This window comes from Notolepis coatsorum, assembly GCF_963971535.1.
Source record: "Notolepis coatsorum genome assembly, chromosome: 15".
Classification (NCBI taxonomy): Eukaryota; Metazoa; Chordata; class Actinopteri; order Aulopiformes; family Paralepididae; genus Notolepis; species Notolepis coatsorum.
The window spans coordinates 49,850,827-49,871,598 of record NC_140179.1 but is presented as its reverse complement, the minus strand read 5'-3'; the positions used below and the strand labels follow the sequence as shown (position 1 = coordinate 49,871,598).

Below are 20,772 nucleotides of genomic sequence, written 5' to 3'. Positions count from 1 at the left end.
TTGCGAACAGCTGCGCACAGCGGTCATTATTGTGGGCTTGATTGCGAACAGCTGCGCACAGCGGTCATTATGTAAGGGATAATGTATAGCTACGAGGTCATTGTCGCAAAATAATTGACCGACACATAGTTTAAAATACCGAGCCGCTTCGGCGAGGTGTTTTAAACGTCAGTGAAGGTCAATTATTTTGCGACAATGACCGAGTAAAGCTATACATTATCCCGCTTATTACATGGCTAACTTACTAACAATATACCTAATTCATTTGACAAATCGCAGTTGTTCTGTGGCTCTGTCAGCCCAAATAAAGTGATTATTATTATCGCGGGCAGCCTCTGTTCTGGCTCCGCTGTAATCTACACACACTCCGCTGTCAGTGCAGCCACGGCAGGTGTCTGATTTGCTGCACTGATGTGGGCTTGATTGCCAACAGCTGCGCACATCGGTCATTATTGTCCCACAGCGGTCATTATTGAAAAATAATGACCGCTGTCGGGGGGCTATTGACCAATCACAAGCAAGCATTTCGGCGAATGTGAAAACGCCATGTAATAACTGGTGGTAATTTACCTGTCTATTTGCCCTAATTACATTCATTGGCACCTGGTGTGACTAGTTAAGGTGGCTTTATATGCTCTTCCGTGTTACTACAGACACCGTGAGTCGATCATAATGGCGCGGTCCACCCGTTTAGGGATTTATCATTGGGAAAATGGATTATCAGCTATTGTAATAATTATGCCTCATGAACATTGGCAAGCTTTCCATTTTTGATCAAAATGAGTTCCCTTCTATCACTAACATTATTGTTTAAGCATTTTTGGTTGAAATAAAACTTGATGTAATTATTTTATGATTAATTGCGAATATTTTCATGTTGAGCTATATATTGTGGATGAATAAGCACAGAAAGGTACACGATGCAAATGTTCATGCTTTATTTGTTTTAAACGAGACGATTTAGAAATGGGAAATGGGGAAATACATTGCGATTTCAAGCGAGGTGGACCGGCCGGAAACAACAAACCACTACACCTCCCTATAGGAAGCTAAGGTATTCTAACTGGAAGCTGCAATAGGCGATCCTCGTTGACCATAATTCACACGATGGCCATTTTGCTCTTATGTAATGTTCAGGTTGGGATTCCTTAGTTTCTTCATTTAAAGTTAATTCCTTGTCTGGTTTCCTCAACTGTTCATGATGCACCATTTAAAGGTGCTATAGATACCATTTTATTTAGAGTAATCATTCTTAATAAAAAAAAAATTAAGAAACATCCACATAGCTTTTATAAAGGTGCGGAAGTATTGCTTTTCCATAAAAAGACTATTGATTAATTAATTTAATTAATTAATAAAAAAAATATGTATGGGTCCAAAATTAATGTTGTTGTTTACAGGTCTCGTGCATGTATCCCCTCCCTACTTCCCATTTCCACACATGGAATGCATCTGATTGGATAAATTACATGCTGGTGCTCTAGTGCAGGGGTTCCCAAACTTTTCAGGCCGCGACCCCCACTATTATAGGAGGTAAAAAAAAATATAAAAAAAATAATAATATTATAATATATATATATATATATATATATATATATATATATATATATATATATATATATATATATATATTTTTTTTTTTTTTTTTAATAAATGGAAATGTATGGTTGAAACATGCAAACTGTTCTGCCTCCCCAGGCAGTGTATATGGTTTTTATTTGCTCTGGCACCACCTGTTGGTCGAACGTGGTATATACCGGAAATAGGACCTCACGGGATGTGGTACCTCACGGATAAACAGGAAGTGGTACCTGCGAGCTTCACTAGAAGAGAGATCACATTATGAACGTCACGCCGTTTTCATCTGTTATAATCCATTCGATTTGCTCCTTCGTAAGCATTGTCTGTAAGTAATCCTTAATGTTTGTAAGGCTATCTTTCGGTTTTGGAGTATATTTGTTGTCGATGGGACGTTGTTATGTTCGTATCCTATTACCTATGATACACGCTAATGGCCGGTACAGTAGATGTTCATAATACTTGGAATGTTTAGTACAACATGTCTACATGTAATAATTTAGCAAACTTACTGTATACTTATACTTTCTACGTGCACTGGTAACACTATGCACGTCATTCTGTTTCAGTTTTACTCCTATCCTAGCAACATGTCAACAAGAACTACATTAAAACAAGAAGCAAGTAAGCTACGTTTTGACTCTTGTGTTGCTTATTGAAGAGTTTGGCTGGCCGTCTACCTTTGATTAAAAACATCATTGGGAGGACAGCACAGTAAAAAGACAAGCAACCAGCTGGTGCAACATCGATCCCTTATACCTTTACAATAGTGATTGGAACTTTCTATTTGCGAACTAAGTTTCGTGGTCGGATCTCAAACATCTTACTGTACCATAAGGGGTTACGTCCGCCAGGAATACGCCAGTATGTCACTCTTTTCTTTGATAAAGTAAACAAACACTGCCCCTGTACACACGTCTATAAAATACTGTACATATCCAAAACCTCCTATTCTTTGATAAAGTAAACAAACACTGCCCCTATACACATCATCATTATCGTTACACTGGTCGTAGTCATTACACTCCGTTTTCAGATAAAATATTCTCTGGTACATCTCTATGTCAAATCGGGTACCGTCAGGTTCTACAATATATTCTCTGGTACATCTCTATGTAAAATCGGGTACCGTCAGGTTCTACAAGAAAATGTTTACCTTTATCGAAGAATACCTTGGCGCCACTTGCAGTAGCAGCTATTACAGAGAATAGTCCTTGTAAGAACGATGGTCCGTATAGAGCGTTCTTTAGCGTCACCGCACGCCGGCGCCCCTCGCTGTCCGTGGGCATACCTGTGCTCTCCTGCGCCAACCCGCAGGTGCATCTCCCGCCCCGCTGGGTGGAAAGTGTTGTCAAAGTTTTTGAACCGACTCCTGTCGTTGATGGCATGGGACGACGCACCTGTGTCCAGCCCACGATCTGTGGCTGGGTTGGTCCGGCGAAGCCGCCATTTTGTCCATGCGCGTATTGTGCGCTCTGGTCGAGTTTCTTTATGCACGCTCTGTCTGTGTGCCCCTTGGATTTGCAGAAGACACACCAGACAGTCTCTGTGCATTCGCCTTTCCGATGGCTCCTATCTCCGCTCCGCCAGCACGCCAGGTCCGCCGTGGTCCTGGTTCTCTCTCTTGGCGTTGCTCGGGCCCTCAGCACCCACTCCCCCTCCTGTTCCTTAACTTAGCCTTGGACTGTCCCAACGTAATGTCAGTTGAACCGTGTGTTATCAGGAGTGTGAATGGCCTGTACAGCTCCGGTAGTCCTCTCACCATCACCGTCACCATTAGCCTGCCGCTCGGTCAGTAGCGGCTGGTGCTGTCCCAGCCTTGTGGGTCGCAGCCGGGGGTTCACGTTACTAACGTGACGTTACTTACGTGACGTTAGGTCGAGTTGAAAATGTAATGCTCTGAGATGCTCTGGAGCAATCTCTCTCTCTGTCTCTCGGATCAATCCAATCAAATAATTAACACATGTATATGTTGTCATTTTAAACAACTCACCATTCATTCATTATGCATCAGCAGCAGCTAAATTAATGTTATAGTTCACAACAGAACACAGCAGCGCGTTTTGAATCGCTAGCCTATTATCGTCTCAGCAAGCACAGTCAATAATTTCCGTAGCCGCATTTCTCGGAGACAGCTGTGTAGTGAGAGCGAGAGAGAGAGAGAGAGAGAGAGCGAGAGAGACTTACTGTTTAGTTGAAACAGGGCTTGATAAAGTGTATAATCCACTGTTGATGTATATCCAGAGACCACTGTCCACTGTCCAGACTGCATCCCCCATAATCCCATATAGCTTGTTAGCCAAGTGTTAGCTGCTGTTAGCACCACACAACACAAGTACTTTGATGATTTCTTTGTAGACTGCAAAGTGCAAACTACCTGGCGTTCTATCGCCATGCTCTAAGACAAACTCTAACCTTAACCAACTTTGAAAGAGTGCCTAAGCTTAATATAACTCACGCTCAGCCTCTAAGACAAATAGCTGCAGATTCACGACACAACCTATGATCACAAGTTCACAACAACACAAGTTATATTTCGTATAGCATCGCGTCCCGCTCTGAGCTTTACGAGATACTTCCATCTCCTGTGATACCTAATGTATCTCCCACGAACAAAAAACACATGCACCCCACCTGTATGGGGCCCCGCCCCTTATGGTGGTACCACCCATATAACCATGACTCTGGTCATGAAACACCCTTCCTCTATTTTCGTCCCAGCGTACTGGATGCTTGCACCATACGAGCTAGCGGAATGAAAAGATTAAGGAAGATTAATAATGTTGAGGGCTTACCGGAGGATTGTGTTTCCCTGGATTCTCCGGAGCTTGTTTCGACGACGCAGACCTATGCTGGTGGTTCCTCGGCTGACGGCGACGGACCGAGGGGCAGCGTACAAGGTTTGGCTAACGGGTCGGCTTGTACAAAGGTGAGGTCTGTGTCAGTAGGCGTCGATGTCGGTGTTGGTCGTGCTGTGGAGTATGTTTCGGCACCGGGGCCGGGGCGGCTTGGCGATCGTTCCACTGTAGTGGGCGATGTCTTGGCGATCCTGGAACATGCTGTTGACGCTAATGCTACTGCTACTGCTAATGCTAATGCTACTGCTGCTTCTTCTGCTAACGCTGATGTTGACGCTGGAATGTCTAATAATCCCCGCCGCGGGATTCCGCTTTTCCCTCCTCTTGCCACCTTCATTGATGAAGGTCAGTCGGTGGTGGGTGTGGGGGGGTTCGCTGAGCTCTATTTACCTTTTTTGCGGGTGAAGGGGCTGACGACGGGGTGCAGCCCGGGGGTACCTTGGCTAAGTAGCCAGGTAGCTTCTTTTTTGTGCCCAGGCGGGGATGAACGACGTTCCGCCCGGCCGTTGCTTGATAGCATGTCGGCTCGGAGGGTGGCAGTATGGACGAATGAGTGGTATACTGCTGCAGGATGGCATTTAGCGGCGGCCAGTGTTGTGGCTCAGCTGGCTACTTTCCTATCCAAGATGGCGTCGGGTTGTAGGTCTTTGGGTCCAACCGACACTATGAACGTGATTCATGTTTGTGGTGTTATAGAGATCTTGACTCAGTCGCAAGCTATAACTGCGGGGAGGATTCGGATGCTATCGACTTTGGTTGTTAGGCATCTTTGGTTGGAGCAGTCTCCTCTTGGGGAAGAGGATAGGTTTTCTCTCCTCACGACTCCTTTTTCCACAGATAGTCTTTTTGGGCGTTCTGTGGAGGCGCAGGCGGTTTTTGATTCGGGTCCTACACCGCCTCACGCTGTGCAGCCAGGGGTGGGAGCACGGTCTCGTCAACGACTGTGGCGAGATCCTCGACAGGCGGCCATGTTTCCCCCGCCAGTGGTGCCCTGGTTGGAGAATCGACAGGGTTTCGCAAGGCCGACAGTCTTGGCGGCCGAGGGATCGGCCATTTTGGGTGATTTCGGGGTTGGTAAACCACCCCGTCGTCATTTTGCCGCGAGCAGCCCGCTCCCCGTTCAGTCCTCTCTCTGGAATCCCCAGAAGCGGGGCTTTGAGCGTTCTCCTTTGGCTGCGGGCCGCGAACCTTCTTTGAAGCGTATGCGGCCCCATTCTTCACTTCTCATGGAGACAGGGGCTGACACCCAGTTGATGGCTGAGCCTGGGTCTGTCCGTGAGAATGTTCCGTCGTCGCGTGGTTCCTACACCGCAGGTTGTGGGTGGGTGGAACCTGGTGTTGCAGCTGCCACTAGCTCCAGTGGTCAGCAGGGGGACTCGGTGCCTCTTCTGTTGAATGCTCAGCAGGGGTTACCCCGGCTTCGCCCTCGCCAGGCGGGGTATCGCGCTGTTGCCTCCCACTCCCGTCAAACCGGCAGTGGTCTGCAAAGGAGAGGCTGGCGTGATTTGAGTGGTAGCAATATCACTGCAGGGCTTCGGCGTGTAGGAGCCCATGGGGTCCTCAGGCCTTGCGTGTCTGGCTGCGGAACGGCTCCTCAGCGTGTGCTGGAGGGGTGTTCAGGGGGTGAGTGTGTGTCCACAAGTTTGATGACCGCTTCTCCCGTATCAAACCGGCCCTTTCTGTCGGGGTCCCCCCTTGGGTGCTTTGCACGACGGGGGGGACCGGGCCAATTGTCTGCTGTTCCTTGCGGCCCAGCGTCAGTTGACGGCGGGGGCGCTGTGGGATTATATTCACATATGGCGACGGGAATGTCCCTTGAATCGGTGGATGAGGAGAACGTTAGAGGCGGGGCTGGTTTTGCAGTTTGCGCGGCCCCATCCTCCGTTCTCAGGTTTGGTGCCGACCCTATTCTTAGGGTCGGGCGCGGTGACAGCCCTGGCCGACGAGATTCAATCTCTGTTGGCGAAGCAGGCCGTCGTTGTGGTCCCGAGAGAGGACGCAATGTCAGGCGTCTACTCCCGTTATTTTCTGGTGCCCAAGAAAACTGGGGGGGTCAGACCTATACTGAATCTGTCCATGTTCAATCGGTTGATTGTAGTGAGACCGTTCAGGATGTTGACCGTCCGACTCCTTCTGCTTGCTGTCAGGAGGGGGGACTGGTTCACCTCCATAGACCTGAAGGATGCGTATTTTCACATACCCATTTTCCCTCCTCACAGGAAGTTCCTACGGTTCCTGTTTCAGGGCGTAGCGTACGAGTACCACAGAATGCCGTTCGGTTATTCTCTGGCTCCCCGCACATTCACCAAGTGCGTGGCGGCTGCTCTGGGGCCTTTACGTCGTCGGGGGATACGAGTTCTGTTCTATCTCGACGACATTCTGCTCCTCAGCCGTTCAGAGGAGGTTGCCAGGTCTCATACTCGACTGGTGGTGGAATTCCTCACCAGCCTGGGTTTTGCTGTGAATTGGAAGAAGAGTACCCCTCTTCCCAGTCAACAGGTGGAGTACTTGGGCTTGACATTGAGGTCGAAGCCCATGCTTGCGACCCTCTCGGAGCAGCGTCGGGGGGCTCTCCGTCACGCGCTCGGGGGTTTCCGTCTGGGAGGGACGGTTACGGCGCTGCAGGTGATGCGTCTGCTGGGCCTTATGTCGGCGGCCCACACGGTGGTTCCTCTTGGCCTCCTCTTTATGAGGCGGATACAGAGGTGGTTTCTCTCTTTGAGAATAGATCCGGTGTGGGGCAAAGGGAGACGGTTGACGGTTCCTTTGTCGATATGGGGGGATCTCGCCCACTGGGGGAGGCTGGGTATCCTCTCCGCTGGGGTCCCCATGGGCAGCAGTGGCTCCCACGTCACGGTTTTCACCGACGCCTCTCTCACAGGTTGGGGAGGGGCGTTTCGGACCCACGCAGTGGGGGGCAGCTGGACGGGTCATGCCGACCCAGCTGTCCTGCATATCAATGTGTTGGAGTTGAAGGCGGTCCTCCTGGTCCTCAAACGGCTCGGCCACCTGGTGGTAGGCGAACATGTTTTGATCAGGACGGACAATGTGACGGCGGCGGCGTATATCAACAGGCAGGGTGGGACTCGTTCCGCCCGCCTGCTCCGGGTGGCGCGCGAACTGTTGCTATGGGCATCCCGCAGGCTGCGCAGTCTGCGGGCGCTCCACGTTCCTGGTACGGAAAATGTGGCGGCGGATATAATGTCTCGGGCGGTCCTCGTCGCGACGAGTGGGAACTCCGCCCCGACATAGTCAGACAGATCTGGGATCGGTTCGGGGAGGCCTCGGTAGATCTGTTTGCGTGCCGACGTTCTCACAAGTGCCCCTTGTGGTTCTCGCTCAGTCGAGCGGATCATCCCCCCTTGGGGGTGGATGCCTTCTCGACCTTTCCGTGGCCGCCCGGTCTTCTGTACGCCTTCCCTCCTGTACAGCTGTTGAGTCAGCTGTTGGAGCGGATACGGAGGGAGCGCAGGACGGTGATCCTGGTCGCGCCGGACCGGGGCACGTCAGTGTGGTTCCCGGTCTTAATCCAGCTTCTGGTCGCTCCTCCTTGGGTCATTCCGTGGTCAGCGACGGCCCTCTCGCAGCACAACGGAGTGCTTGTCCAGCCTCCGGTGTTGGGTCAACGCCTGGTGGTGTGGCTGGTGGGAGGGTGAGTCTGGAGAGGATGGATCCCGCAGTGGTTGATACCATCCGGTGTGCGCATGCTCCCTCCACTGTCGCGGTTTACGCGGGCAGGTGGCGTGCGTTCCAAGAATGGTGTAAGGGGGGGGGCTGGGACCCAGTCTCCTGCCCCCTGGATGCTGTTCTGGGTTATCTCCAGTCTCTCCTTGATAGTCTGTCGGCTTCGACAGTGAGGGTATATACAGCAGCTATATCCTCCTATCATGAGGGATTTGAGGGGGATGTCTTGTTCAGCCACCCTCTTGTGAAGCGTTTCCTGCTTGGCGCTCGACGCGTTAAGCCGGTGCAACGCTCCTTGGCTCCGACTTGGGATCTTCAATTGGTCCTCGGTCGGTTGTCCTTGGCCCCGTTTGAGCCGCTCGAGCAGGCGCCGTTGGGACGGCTGTCTTTCAAGACCGCGTTCCTACTGGCTGTCACTTCCGCAAAACGCATGGGTGAGCTCTGTGCTCTCTCGGTACGTCCAGAGTGCCTGTCTTTTCGGACCGATTGCGGTGCCACTCTGCAACCTAATCCTGCTTTCGTGCCTAAGAATATCCGGAGTTCCTTCCGCTCCCGGGATATTGTGGTTCAGGCTTTTCGTCCCCCTCCTCACACTAGTGAGTTAGATGCGGGCCTTCACCTGTCATGTCCAGTCCGTGCTTTGGGGTTTTACCTCAGCCGTACTCAGGACTTCAGGGTTACCGACCAGCTTTTTGTCTGTTACGGTGGGGCTCGTGCTGGTAAGGCACTGTCGAAGCAGCGCCTGTCCCATTGGTTGTGCGAGGGTATTGCCCTCTGCTACACGTTGGCTGGGCAGGATCCCCCTGGGGGCGTCAGGGCGCACTCCACTCGTGGGGTGGCTGCCTCTGCCGCTCTCCTGGGTGGGGCCTCGGTGGAGGACATCTGTGCTGCAGCTTCATGGTCCTCACCGGGCCCCTTTGTAAGGTTTTACCTCATGGACATGACCGGGGGTTCTGTCTCCCAGGCGGTTCTGGGGTCTGTGGCCTTTCCTGCTTCCCGTCCTTTGGTCGGGTAGCAGGAGTGTATGGGTATGGGCCGCAGTGTGTTGAGTCACACGTGGTTCCGCCTGTACGGTGTGTTCAAGGGGTTCTGGCTCCCTCTTGTTCGCATTCAGGTGGAGTTGACTGCGCCCCCCCTTCGTTAGGGAGGATGGGGTGACAGGGCTCCCCGCACCCCTTGATGTGGGCTTACGGGTCCTCAGGGGGTACATCTGTCGGGTCTCGCGCCCGCTCTTCCCCATTATCTCGTAAGGCTCAGAGCGGGACGCGATGCTATACGAAATATAACGATAGGTTATGTAGATAACCTAGTTATATTAGTATAGGCTAAGCGTCCCGCTCTGCGCGCCCTGAGTTCCCTCTTGAGGGGTCTTTTCCTGGGACGGGTTTTTGGCGAGGAAGGGTGTTTCATGACCAGAGTCATGGTTATATGGGTGGTACCACCATAAGGGGCGGGGCCCCATACAGGTGGGGTGCATGTGTTTTTTGTTCGTGGGAGATACATTAGGTATCACAGGAGATGGAAGTATCTCGTAAGGCTCAGAGCGGGACGCTTAGCCTATACTAATATAACTAGGTTATCTACATAACCTATCGTTTACACAACAGAAACTGGCATCGGCCAATCAGAGAGCGTCTCCGCGAAATGCGGCTACGGAAAAAAGTACTGGCATCGCGTCGGCCAATCAGAGAGCGTCTCCGCAAAATGCGGCTACGGAAATTCTTGACGCTGCTGCCTAGACCGCTTCAAATCGCGCCCGGATTCCAACATAATAGTCATATTTCAACGCACAACGCGTTACGCACTGATTGGCTGTGACGGATACAGCGATCAAACTGTGACGCGCACTCAGAGCGCTATCGCGTCTAGCCCGGGCCGAGAAATACAAACAAATAATAAAATTTAAAAAAAGTGAGTCACTTCCTGTTCTGGAAAACGAGTAATTTTTATTTTATATAGTAACGTTATATTGTGCATTGGAAACACAAACATACTTAAAATGAGTAAATATTATTCATTTTAAACATGTTTATATTATTTATAGGGCTATAAAACAAAAAACTAAAAAATTCTTTTTCTTGTTCTCTCATATAACCAGGGCAGGGCCTGAGGGGGGGCGGCGCCCTAGCGCCCCCCAGTGGCGGCCGCTACTGCGCTCGGTGCTTCTCCGGCACTCCTCAGGCCCGTTAGAGCTATGTAGATGGCCACGACTCTGGGTCTTCCTCGCCTGATGAGATTCTCTCTCAGTACCGCCAGGTGCCCCTCTGCCGTCAGCTCTCCCGTGGGGGTCGTCAGGACCGTCTCCTTCAGTCCCGCCCTGTGCATGCAGCACCGCATGCGCTCTCTCCAGAGCTCACAGTCCTCTGCTTTTCCGTTGAATATCGGCCACCCGTCTTCTCTTTTGCCTTCCATCCTCTTCGTTAATGGTATGCTTAGCTTTTTATTCTGGTCGGCCTAGCGACTAGCCACGCGGTGCTCCCGGTGCTATCCTAGCCTATTACTTCAGCTAAGCTTGATACAGTACCTCCACTATTTCGCCCCGGCGTTATCTGGGCCCATAACCTGTTAACAGAACTCGCTTTAGGGCGTCAATAATGTGGTCAAGAGGCATGGATTCTATCTTGTGCCTGAACTGGCGTGGCTTCTTTTATTCACACATTAGCAGTAGTTGTACAACACTCTACTCTCTTTGAGAGCCGTTGGAGGAGAGAAAGATAGGGGCGGGCACCACCTCTTTTATAGTCCCTCTAAGGCAGGGGTGGCCAACCAGTCAGAGACTAAGAGCCACAAAAAAATTACTGTGGTACCACAAAGAGCCACACCATATACCAGCGTTTCTCAACCTTTTTTTTCAGTCACGGCACCCTTCATGTGTTTATAGGTCTCACCCTCTGGCCTCTGAAGTTGCTAATGTCTTTTTTATTTGGGCCTCACAGGGTTAAAAGTACCCTGTGAGACCCACGGTTGCAAAATTACAAAATCACTTTTAGCCATTTAAAAAAATAATGTTTATTTAAAAAATGTTAAAGGGGAACTATTTTACTATTTCTTTCACTATTTGGGCACTTTTACACAATTCCTGTGAGTCTATGGAACACCTAGGTTTTTTTCAAAAAAAATGCATTGTTTTGTATTTCTAATCAAGTACTAAAAACCGCATTTTTCTACCTCAAGATCTTAAGCCGTTTTGAGGCTGGGCTCCAACCACTGTGTGGCCTGGTGCCAACTGCCACATCAACTGCCACATTATTATGCAGCTGAGAAATCTCTGACATCACAGATATGCACATTTTCAGATGACTCAGTTCAGTGAGGGTGAATATTGTGAGAGGAGAATTGGAAGAATTCGCCAATATGAGAATTAGAGACATATATCCTATTAATATAAGTCCACATAGCTAAGAAACAATGGTAAACACTGAAAAAAGCCATTTATAAGATAGTTCCCCTTTAAGCACATGTACAGACGCAGCGCTCAAAAATCAAACCAATTCTGCTGCTTGTCTGCTGCTTGTTGCTGCTTGTGTGCCACTTAAGTCTACTCAGGTGTTAATTTTCCGGGGGTGTTGGCTGGGGGAACAAAGGGAGGGTAGTTAACTTAAGTGCTTCCCCAGGGAGGGGGTCGGGGGCTACTGCCCTCAGACCCCCAAAATAATTTTTATATGGGCAGTCTGACTTGGGGTACTGACCATATATTAGTGTTGCAATGCATGATAAGTAAACAGTGAAAAAAGCTAAGAAATCCGATGGGGCTGGGACATTTGGGACGAATAAAAATTTAAGATGAAAATCTGCCCAGCCTGTGGGAGGAAGTGGAGGTGTGAAATCTGGCCCGGTCAAGAACAATAGAGGAGTGGTAGAGAGTGGTAGAGAGGCATGAGAGGTTTGAGTTTTGAGTGCTGTATCTGTATAGTCAATTGGTCCTGTTGTTCAGCCTCACAATGCTATTTGATAGTAAATGTGTTTATATGTCCCACCCTCTGGCCTCTGAAGTTGCTAATTTCTTTTTAATTTGGGCCTCACAGGGTTAACCTCTTAAGCCCGAGATATTCAGCATTATGTTTGTTTACCAATTATTTTAACTGTTATTAGTGAAATATAAGATTATAGAAATCTCAGGGCATTGAGTCGGAAACCGGCGCATATTGACAGGAGGAAGTGGCACAGCCAAAAGTGAGTGTAGTCTTTTGAAGGAAGAGACTCAGGGCTTTCAAATTTCGAAAAACTACCCTACCCAGCTCACACCAGCCCCTGTCAATCATCTGACTTCTGGATTTACTTTTTAATTTCTCTTATCTTTTGGGATTATCTCCCACAAACCTGAACGTTATTGCCATAAAACAGAACGCAGTTAGTTTCTCTACCTTTCTGTGAACGTCTTGCAAAAAACGGTGTTGCAATATGATGAAAAATGGTGGAGAAATTTACATTATAAAAAAGATGGCAGAATTCAGTACTGTATCTACAAAACCTTCTGTTTAATCATCTTCCCTTTATTCATTTGCTTAGATTTTTCAGGTCTGGTCAATTTTAGCATGGTGTTATTTACAGTCAAAGATAAAAAAAATTTAAAATAGAATTGATATTCTCCTTTGGTTCATTACAATTTACTCAAGCCTAGTAACAGACACACTATTTCTGACACTGATCCATATATGTCCCTAGATTCAGATACCAAGAACATGCAAATGGACCATTTAAAAAAAAATTGTAAATGTTTATTCTACGTCCTTATGGAATGAGTGACATAAAAAAAAAAAAGTAAAAAAAAATAAAAAAGTAAAAAAAAATTTTTTATTATATTTTTTTTTTATTTTTTTTTATGGATGGAAGAGCCGCACATTGACGGGCAAAGAGCCGCATGCGGCTCGCGAGCCGCGGGTTGGCCACCCCTGCTCTAAGGTATAATACCTGAGTGGCTACGCCCAGAGCGCCCTCCAGTGGGGACAGATATACATGCACCAAAGCAACCACTGATGGAAGCAATTTGTCTACACAGATAAACATGCAATAGTGTAAACAGTCATATGTACAGTTGGACGGTCACTAACAGTCCCATACAGAGTCTCTTATCTCAACACTTTTATTCAACTTCAGCCCTGATCATAACACCACATATTAATTTTATAATTCTAACCCTTTAAATGCCAGTGTGTGTGATGGCATATATTTGCAATATATCAAATGCAAAGTCGATTTTTCTGAAGGGGATTATTACAGGCTAGCATGTGTCAATGATTAGCAACAACAGTTTTTTGTAAGGGTCCCGCCTCCACCAATCACATGCGGCTCCCTTTGTGTGTGTGTGTGAGCAAGAGAGAGAGAGAGAGATAGTTCTCCAACTTGTGTGAGTTGCAGTGATCTCCTGGTTGTTCCCCACCTAGGTTATCTAACTATTGCGCTGCTGCAACTAGATACACTGGCCTGGCCTGCTTCTAAATTCAGTGGCCTGACTGCATAAAAAAAAATATAAAAAAATATCATCTGCTCTAGTGGGACATCAAGCTGCTCAATGTTATCTATAGCACCTTTATTAATCATTCAAATATGTTATTTCCATAGCCCAGAAAATCAATATGTGAACATGAGCCTGTGTTTCATACCCAAAATGACCTTTACTCTATATGGAGCCGCTTCAGAATGTATTGCCTTTTTTTGGATTTGAGTTGTTTGTTTTCACTTCTTAAGACCATAGCAGCAATAACATTGAATATTATAATAAAAAAAATTGGCACGGATTTCAAAAGAAGGACAGATTCAGGAGGCTACCATCTTTGTGTACCCGATTCAGTATTCACAATATTCCAGGTAAGATCAGCCAAATTCTGACACCGATTTCAAACGCTTTCCCACTCAGCTCTGTTACGTTAAGGGGGTCTACAGGGAGATATGCCTCTAAGAGGATATCATAAGAGTTAGATAGAGTTAGGTAGATAGAAAGGACACTTCCTGGTGTATTGTTAACATCCGTTTGGGTACATCTAAGATGGCTGCCATATAATTCAGGCTGTTGTCATGGAAATGAGCATTGTACACTGGATGGTTTGTAAATTCAGAGCGCTGTCAGAATTCCTGTTAATTTATTGTAACCCCCAAAACAGACTGGAAGCGGAACAGGCGCAGGTGGGAAGAAGAAAGAAGTGGTTTTGGATTTGTCTATAATAGTAGATTTCGACCGCTAAACATATAATATTTTTTTAAATAAATAATAATTACAAATGTTAAGTATGTTTGTGTTTAAAATGCACAATAACGTGTAATATATCAAATATAAATCATTGTTTGTGCGTCCTGTCACCCTCTCTTCTGGGGCACTAGAAATATACTGACTGGGCGTCAGTTGAAGCCAATTGAAAAATGCACCGAGCTACATAAATGGACCTACTGTAGCAAAAAAAATTTGGCCAATTAGCGTCTTCAAATATGATGCCTGAAGGGCGCTTTTTCTAGCGCCTTAAGCAGAGTCATTGTCGAATTGTCTATTCACTCTATTGGCTGAGCGTGGCATTCGTGTGACATCACCGAATCACATCCACCAGGAAATACCATACGCTGATATATATATATATTTTTTTTTATATCTATTTTTTGTTCTCACTTTTTTCTGTATTTTTCTCCCATCCCGATTTAGTCGTTATGCCAATTCCCTTCCTGGTCGTTGCGCGCATTGCCCCACTATCGGCCTAGGGAGGGTGAAGACGACCACATGCCTCCTCCGATACATGTGGGGTCAGCCAGCCGCTTCTTTTCACCTGGCAGCGAGGAGTCTCACTGGGGGAATGTAACGTGTGAAGAGGTTCACGCTATTTCCCCCCGATCCCCTCCCTGCTGAACAGGGACCGACCAGTAGGAACCGCAGTTTACAACGACCAGGTGTACACACATACCCCGCCGGCTTCCCACCCGCTAACACTGCCAATTGTGTTAGTAGGGACGACTGACCAAGCCGGAGGTACCACTGACAGCTGGATTCAATCCCAGAGTCTCTGCGGTGGTAGGCGAGTGCATTCTCCACTGCGCTACCCAGCCGCCCATAGTTAATGCTAATAGTTGTTGTCGTCGTCGGAAATTGATAATAATCACTAGACAGTGTTGTATCTAACTAAATGGATTTATATGGACACGTTTATGGAAAGTTCAAGCCCGGACCACAAAGCTTCTTGAAGGGTTTAGCGCGACACGCGACGGCTCTTCCAATTCCTACGTGATGTTCTACCCGCAAAAAAGTGAGTCTCACAGCCTCAATATATACTGTTCTGTAGTTACTGAAACTGATTGAATGTGACACCGCCCCACCTAGAATAACTTTCACCAGCCGCCACTGGTTTCCACCCTGACCCAGTGTGCACGTGTGGTCATGTCTCCTGTCTGCCCAGCTGTACGTCATCTGTCATCACCCCCAGCTGTTGCCCTTTTCTCTGACTGCCCTGTGTATTTATGTCAACATGTGTTGCTGTTACATGTTCTGTTTGCCTTATGTTTCTGCTGCTGGTATGTTATGTTCCCATTTTGTTCTACTGTACCTTTTCCTCTACTTGTCTTCCCCTTCTGTCTCCTGTATCAAGCCTGCATCATGCCCTGGTTACCTGCCCTCTGCCTCTTCCGTCTCTCTGCACTTGGGTCCACACTACCAGAAGTAATACTTGTTTCCCCATGACCACAAAATGGCGGCACACATAGTCCCATGCTCGCTCCAGCTCACAGTGTGTAACATTGGGGTCAGTATAACTGAAACAGGGTCATGGAGACTGTTGAATAAAGACACATTTTATTTATTTATTTGAGAGCGCTGGCTATTTCTTCTTCTTCCAGTTGTTGCATTTTGTTGAGCATTTGCACCTAACTCTAACTTTGCATGTTGAGCTAAATACCAACACGGTTTCATCAGAAAACGTAAATAAAGTACTGATCGACCACAGGAAAAGGGGTACATAATGTACGTTATGTTATAGCCATAAGTAATATAAGTATTGTATCGGCAACGGTCCAAGACAAACCAGCTGCTTACCAACTGTTCGCCTGTTTTTACTGCAACACTACTATCACCAACATCTAAGAAGGGAGATCCCCCCTTGAATGGCCCTTCTAAGGTTTCTCTCCTCCACATTCCCTTTGGTGCTTTTTTTCCTATTGCTAGGTTTTAGTGAGTTTTTTCCTTACCTTCACGTGGGGTATGTCTGGGAGTGTTGCATTTATTTTGTATTTATTTAAAAAAAGAATTGACCTTATGGTGTTCTTGTTTTGTTCTTGACTTATTGTGATGTTTCTTCTTGACTTGTTTAAAGAAGACGTGTCCGGCCCATGGCGACATTAACGTGTGTTGTCGGGCCTTACAAATAAATTTGATTTGATTTGATTTAGGAGAAACTGCAGTGGTTGTTGGTTCACCACTATCTAACTACAGTATGACTATAGTTAGAGATGAGGTTAATTAAGGTTAAACATTTGCTTAACAGTTATGGTTAAGACATAAAGTTAGAGTTAAGGTTAGGGTTCGATCCCCAGATCCCCCAAATCGTTTTCAAAATGTAATATATGTACTTATTTGTAATACCTACACATGTTACATTTTCGATACGATATGTAAATACATTACTTACAGTATGGCTATAACACAACCTACATTATGTACTTTCTTTGGTTTATTAGTACTTTATTTACATATTTTAAGTGAGACCGAGCTGTAAATACATAAAGCTTCTACTTTTACTAGACTAGTGGGCTGTCTTACTGTCCCTCAGTAGGGCTGGGTATATAAAAACAACACGTCCTATGTTGGTTATCAACATTTGTAGGCCTCAAATGGTATTGAGGTCTTGCACAAAACATTTGCGTAGTTATCATTCTTCCAACATGGCTGCCTGTAACCAATGATAACCACTTGCCTAAACCAAAAAAAATCCTAATTTCTGTGCAGTGCTAGTCTAGGTAAAACATTGGAAAAACATGATACAAGATCCACTTCACCAAAAAACAACACTGATTTATTTCGCACATAATCTCACACATCGCTCTAAACTGTTTTGCACACATTCATTTAGTTTGACAGTTATTGCAAGTTAAATAGCAAAATAGTAATCGCTATTGCAATCCTTATCTCTATTTGTTCATCTACACCATTTTATTGAGCTGTAATTAACACAACACAAGGATTCAGTGTCCTCTGATGAAATTACGGGAGGAGATATTCAAAAACATTAACTCTCAATAACTGTCATACTAAATTAACGTGTGCAAAACCGCAATCCCAAGAGCTTTGGGATATGTGTGAGATTATGCGCAAAATAAATCTGTGTTGTTTTTCGGTGAAGTTCCCCTTTAATAAAAATCAAATTATATATTTTGCACATATCAACCATTGTCTCTTGCAACATGGAAGACAAATGAGCATTCTAAACATTCAATGAAAGGCCTCTATAAGGGTAAATGAGGAATGGCTGGTCGTTCAGAACAACCACACAAGCTGTGTTGTGAACGGCCTATTTCTGAACTTAAGGAATACATTATTCTCAACAATAATATACCATAGTGATACCTCGGCATACATACAGTAAACAAATGAGACCATTGTCGAAAAACAACTCATAGTTACTCCGTTATGGTTAGTCAAGATAATCCACAGACCTCATTGTGAATGGTTTCATTAATAATTATTATGGTGGGTGTACTTCAGTGGAAGACAGTTCCCAATGAAACCACTTAAGAATGAGATATGTGGATTATCTTGAGTAACCATGTCATGATTAATAGAAAGAGACATTGTTGTTGAGTTTTTCAAAACTCAGCCAATCATGCCAAAATTATCTGGATGTATGGACAGTACTCCGGGTAAGGGGAAAGATTTTCTTTTGGGTGAATTGGCTCTTTAACAATAACGTTATCTTTGTTTACAGATTGATCCTTCAAAATTGGGTATGCCGTTAGCATAGAATCATATCAGCAAAAAGATGGCATTAGCTCAGCCTACAGATGGTACTTCAAACTTCATTCTCCATGTTAGCACGTAAGAGGGATCAGGACGGTAAACATAGCCCAGGACGGCTTGCTTAGGGAGAGTCTAGATGCCCTACTGTGGCGAACATACCCAGAATGCATTGCGGTCCTAGCCACAATAGACCCATTTGACTGTAGTTAGCAAAGCCAAGATGCATAGCTTGCTAGTCGCTAATGTTACCACTCAGTTTTGCTGCTGTGTTGTATCAAATGGAACATACAATAAGATAGTGCCGTAGAATTGACTTGTAAAGCAAGCGGTATTAGACAAAGTATCAAATATTGCGTAGACTTTTTTAGGCAAAGTGTGGTGTCGGCTGCTGAGAGGACATTCTGGACCGTGGGGAAGTGTGTGGCAGCTGACAGGCAAGATAACAGGACAAAAGAGATGTTGATGCAATCAGGCCAATACAATGGAGAACGGCCAGGAAGAAAACAGTTGAAGTGTTATTATTATCCAAAGTCACATGTCAGCGTGACAAGTTACTGCATGCAAATCACAGCTGTTGCCAACAGCAGCCACAGATGTGTGTGATGGAACCAAGGAGAATCCAACAAATCAATATATATATGGATCATTAAAGAGACTTGTTCAAATAATAGGTATATTTGGATGTAATTAGGAATATAAAAAGGTTGGTTGAATGTATAACTGACTATCTCTCTCTCTCTCTCTTTCTCTCATTCTCTCTTTCTCTCTGGGTATATATATTAAAGATATAGTGATATCTATACATAAAGTGTTTAGATCCTGTGAAAAAGCTATTTCAAGTGGTTACAATATGATATAGCGTGTATTTCATATCCATTTCTAAGTGTCTATTTATATAACGTAGGTTTACTTACATCACTGTAAGTGCCAAACAGCTGTTAGTACAGTTTGGCTCAAGGAGGAATTGTAAAGACCATATTAGGTAATGTTTGAATGTCACTCTCATTGGCCAGCCATAGTCAAACCAGTGAGGTCATCAAGTAGTATAAAAAGCAGAACAAGGTTTTCATTCAGGAGGCAAGGCACCAGAGCTTATGTGAGTATAATTTTTATGTATTGAATGTTAGGCTAAGGTTAAATATGGAACATGTTAGTACTTGTGTATTTCTAAATAGTTTTGTGTGGCCAATTTAATGGGCACGGGGTAATGTATAGCATTTATAACCATGTAATGCATAATTGTCATTTGATTGAATCCCTCATGTTTCTCAAACGCTCTCTCTGGGACCTCATTCCAATAAAAGTGCTTATGTGAAATAAGTTGAATCATGGTATTGGACATTCAAGCTTCATGCCCGGTGGGAGCTGGGGCACCCATTCTATCTATCTTTCTCTCCTTCAGCAACATGTGTCCAAAATGGCTCCTTATATTTAATTAGGAAACGTCAATAGCGTTAGCATTAGCATTAGCAGGTCAGGACAAAAGGCATATGATTGTATGGCATGTTCCCCACAGTAGTGCATCTAGTCTCTCCAGCCTCACTTTTGAAATTATGGGAGGCAATTGGGGTCAATGGGGGCCATGTGATTCAATTGCGTAAAAAAAATGATTTAACGCGTTATGATTTTCCAATTAATCTGCTAAATGAACACGGTGATATTGCCAGTCCTACTTTTCATTCAAAATCGAGTACTGGAGTGTACTGTAACTGTAAATAAACAAATAACAATAATCCAAGAATACCCAGCCCTATACGCAACACAGAGAAACGTCTTGTTCCACAGTCCATCCACTCACGTCGGTTCATCGTTAGTCTTCATTCATCCTGTCCATTTGTCCGCTGTGTGCTCCACGTTTTCATGCGTATTTCCTACGGTGGCGTCCTTCGGCCTCCCCATCCGCTCGTCTCCTGGTCTGTCTTTGTCTGCCTACGCTTGCAGTTATTGCTTGTCTACGCTATGAAGCTAGTCTGCCTCGATAGATTAGTAACAAAACAACAAGATGAAATGAATAAACGCTTGGACAGGTAAAGCGGTTGTTGCAGTTCATGACCTCACACTTGACCTCATTATGTACTGTACATTCAAACAAGTTGGGAATGTTTTCATGCATTCCGATTCATTGTTCGAGAGTGAGCTGCGATGTGTCGGCCACAACACACACACACACACGCGCGCGCGCGCGCGCACACATATGCACATACACACACTGACACGTACATGCGCACAGAGAGGTGCACGGACACACACACACACGCACGCACGCACACACACACACACACACACACACACACGCACGCGCACACAAGCACACACACACACACACACACACACACACACACACACACACTGTAAAGTGTCCTCCAGTATTTTCTGCAGCCTTAACCCTTAAAGTTAGTTAAGGGTTAGAGTGAGTGAGTGAGTGAGTGAGTGAGTGAGTGAGTGAGTGAGTGAGTGAGTGAGTGAGTGAGTGAGTGAGTGAGTGAGTGAGTGAGTGAGTGAGTGAGTGAGTGAGTGAGTGAGTGCGTGCGTGCGTGCGTGTGTGTGTGTGCGTGTGTGCGTGCGTGTGTGTGTGTGTGGGCATGTGTGTGTGTGTGTGTGTGTGTGTGTGTGTGTGTGTGTGTGTGTGTGTGTGTGTGTGTGTGTGGGCGTGTGTGTGTGTGTGTGTGTGTGTGTGTGTGTGTGTGTGTGCATGTACATATTACACTGCAGTGTGTCTGGATGCAT

At 46.1% G+C, this 20,772-nt stretch overlaps 1 protein-coding gene across 1 annotated transcript in view; it reads right to left on the bottom strand.

Moving 5' to 3' along the window:
- Positions 1–20,746: 20,746 nt before the first annotated feature.
- The window catches only part of ano2b (anoctamin 2b), a gene marked incomplete at both ends in the record, with an annotated part of 266,111 nt that continues 266,085 nt past the window's right edge, over positions 20,747–20,772 (bottom strand). Inside the window, 1 exon segment of the mRNA XM_084330997.1 lies at positions 20,747–20,772. This exon segment is cut by the window's right edge and continues 328 nt beyond it. Within this exon segment, the coding sequence (XP_084187123.1) occupies positions 20,747–20,772 (26 nt within the window).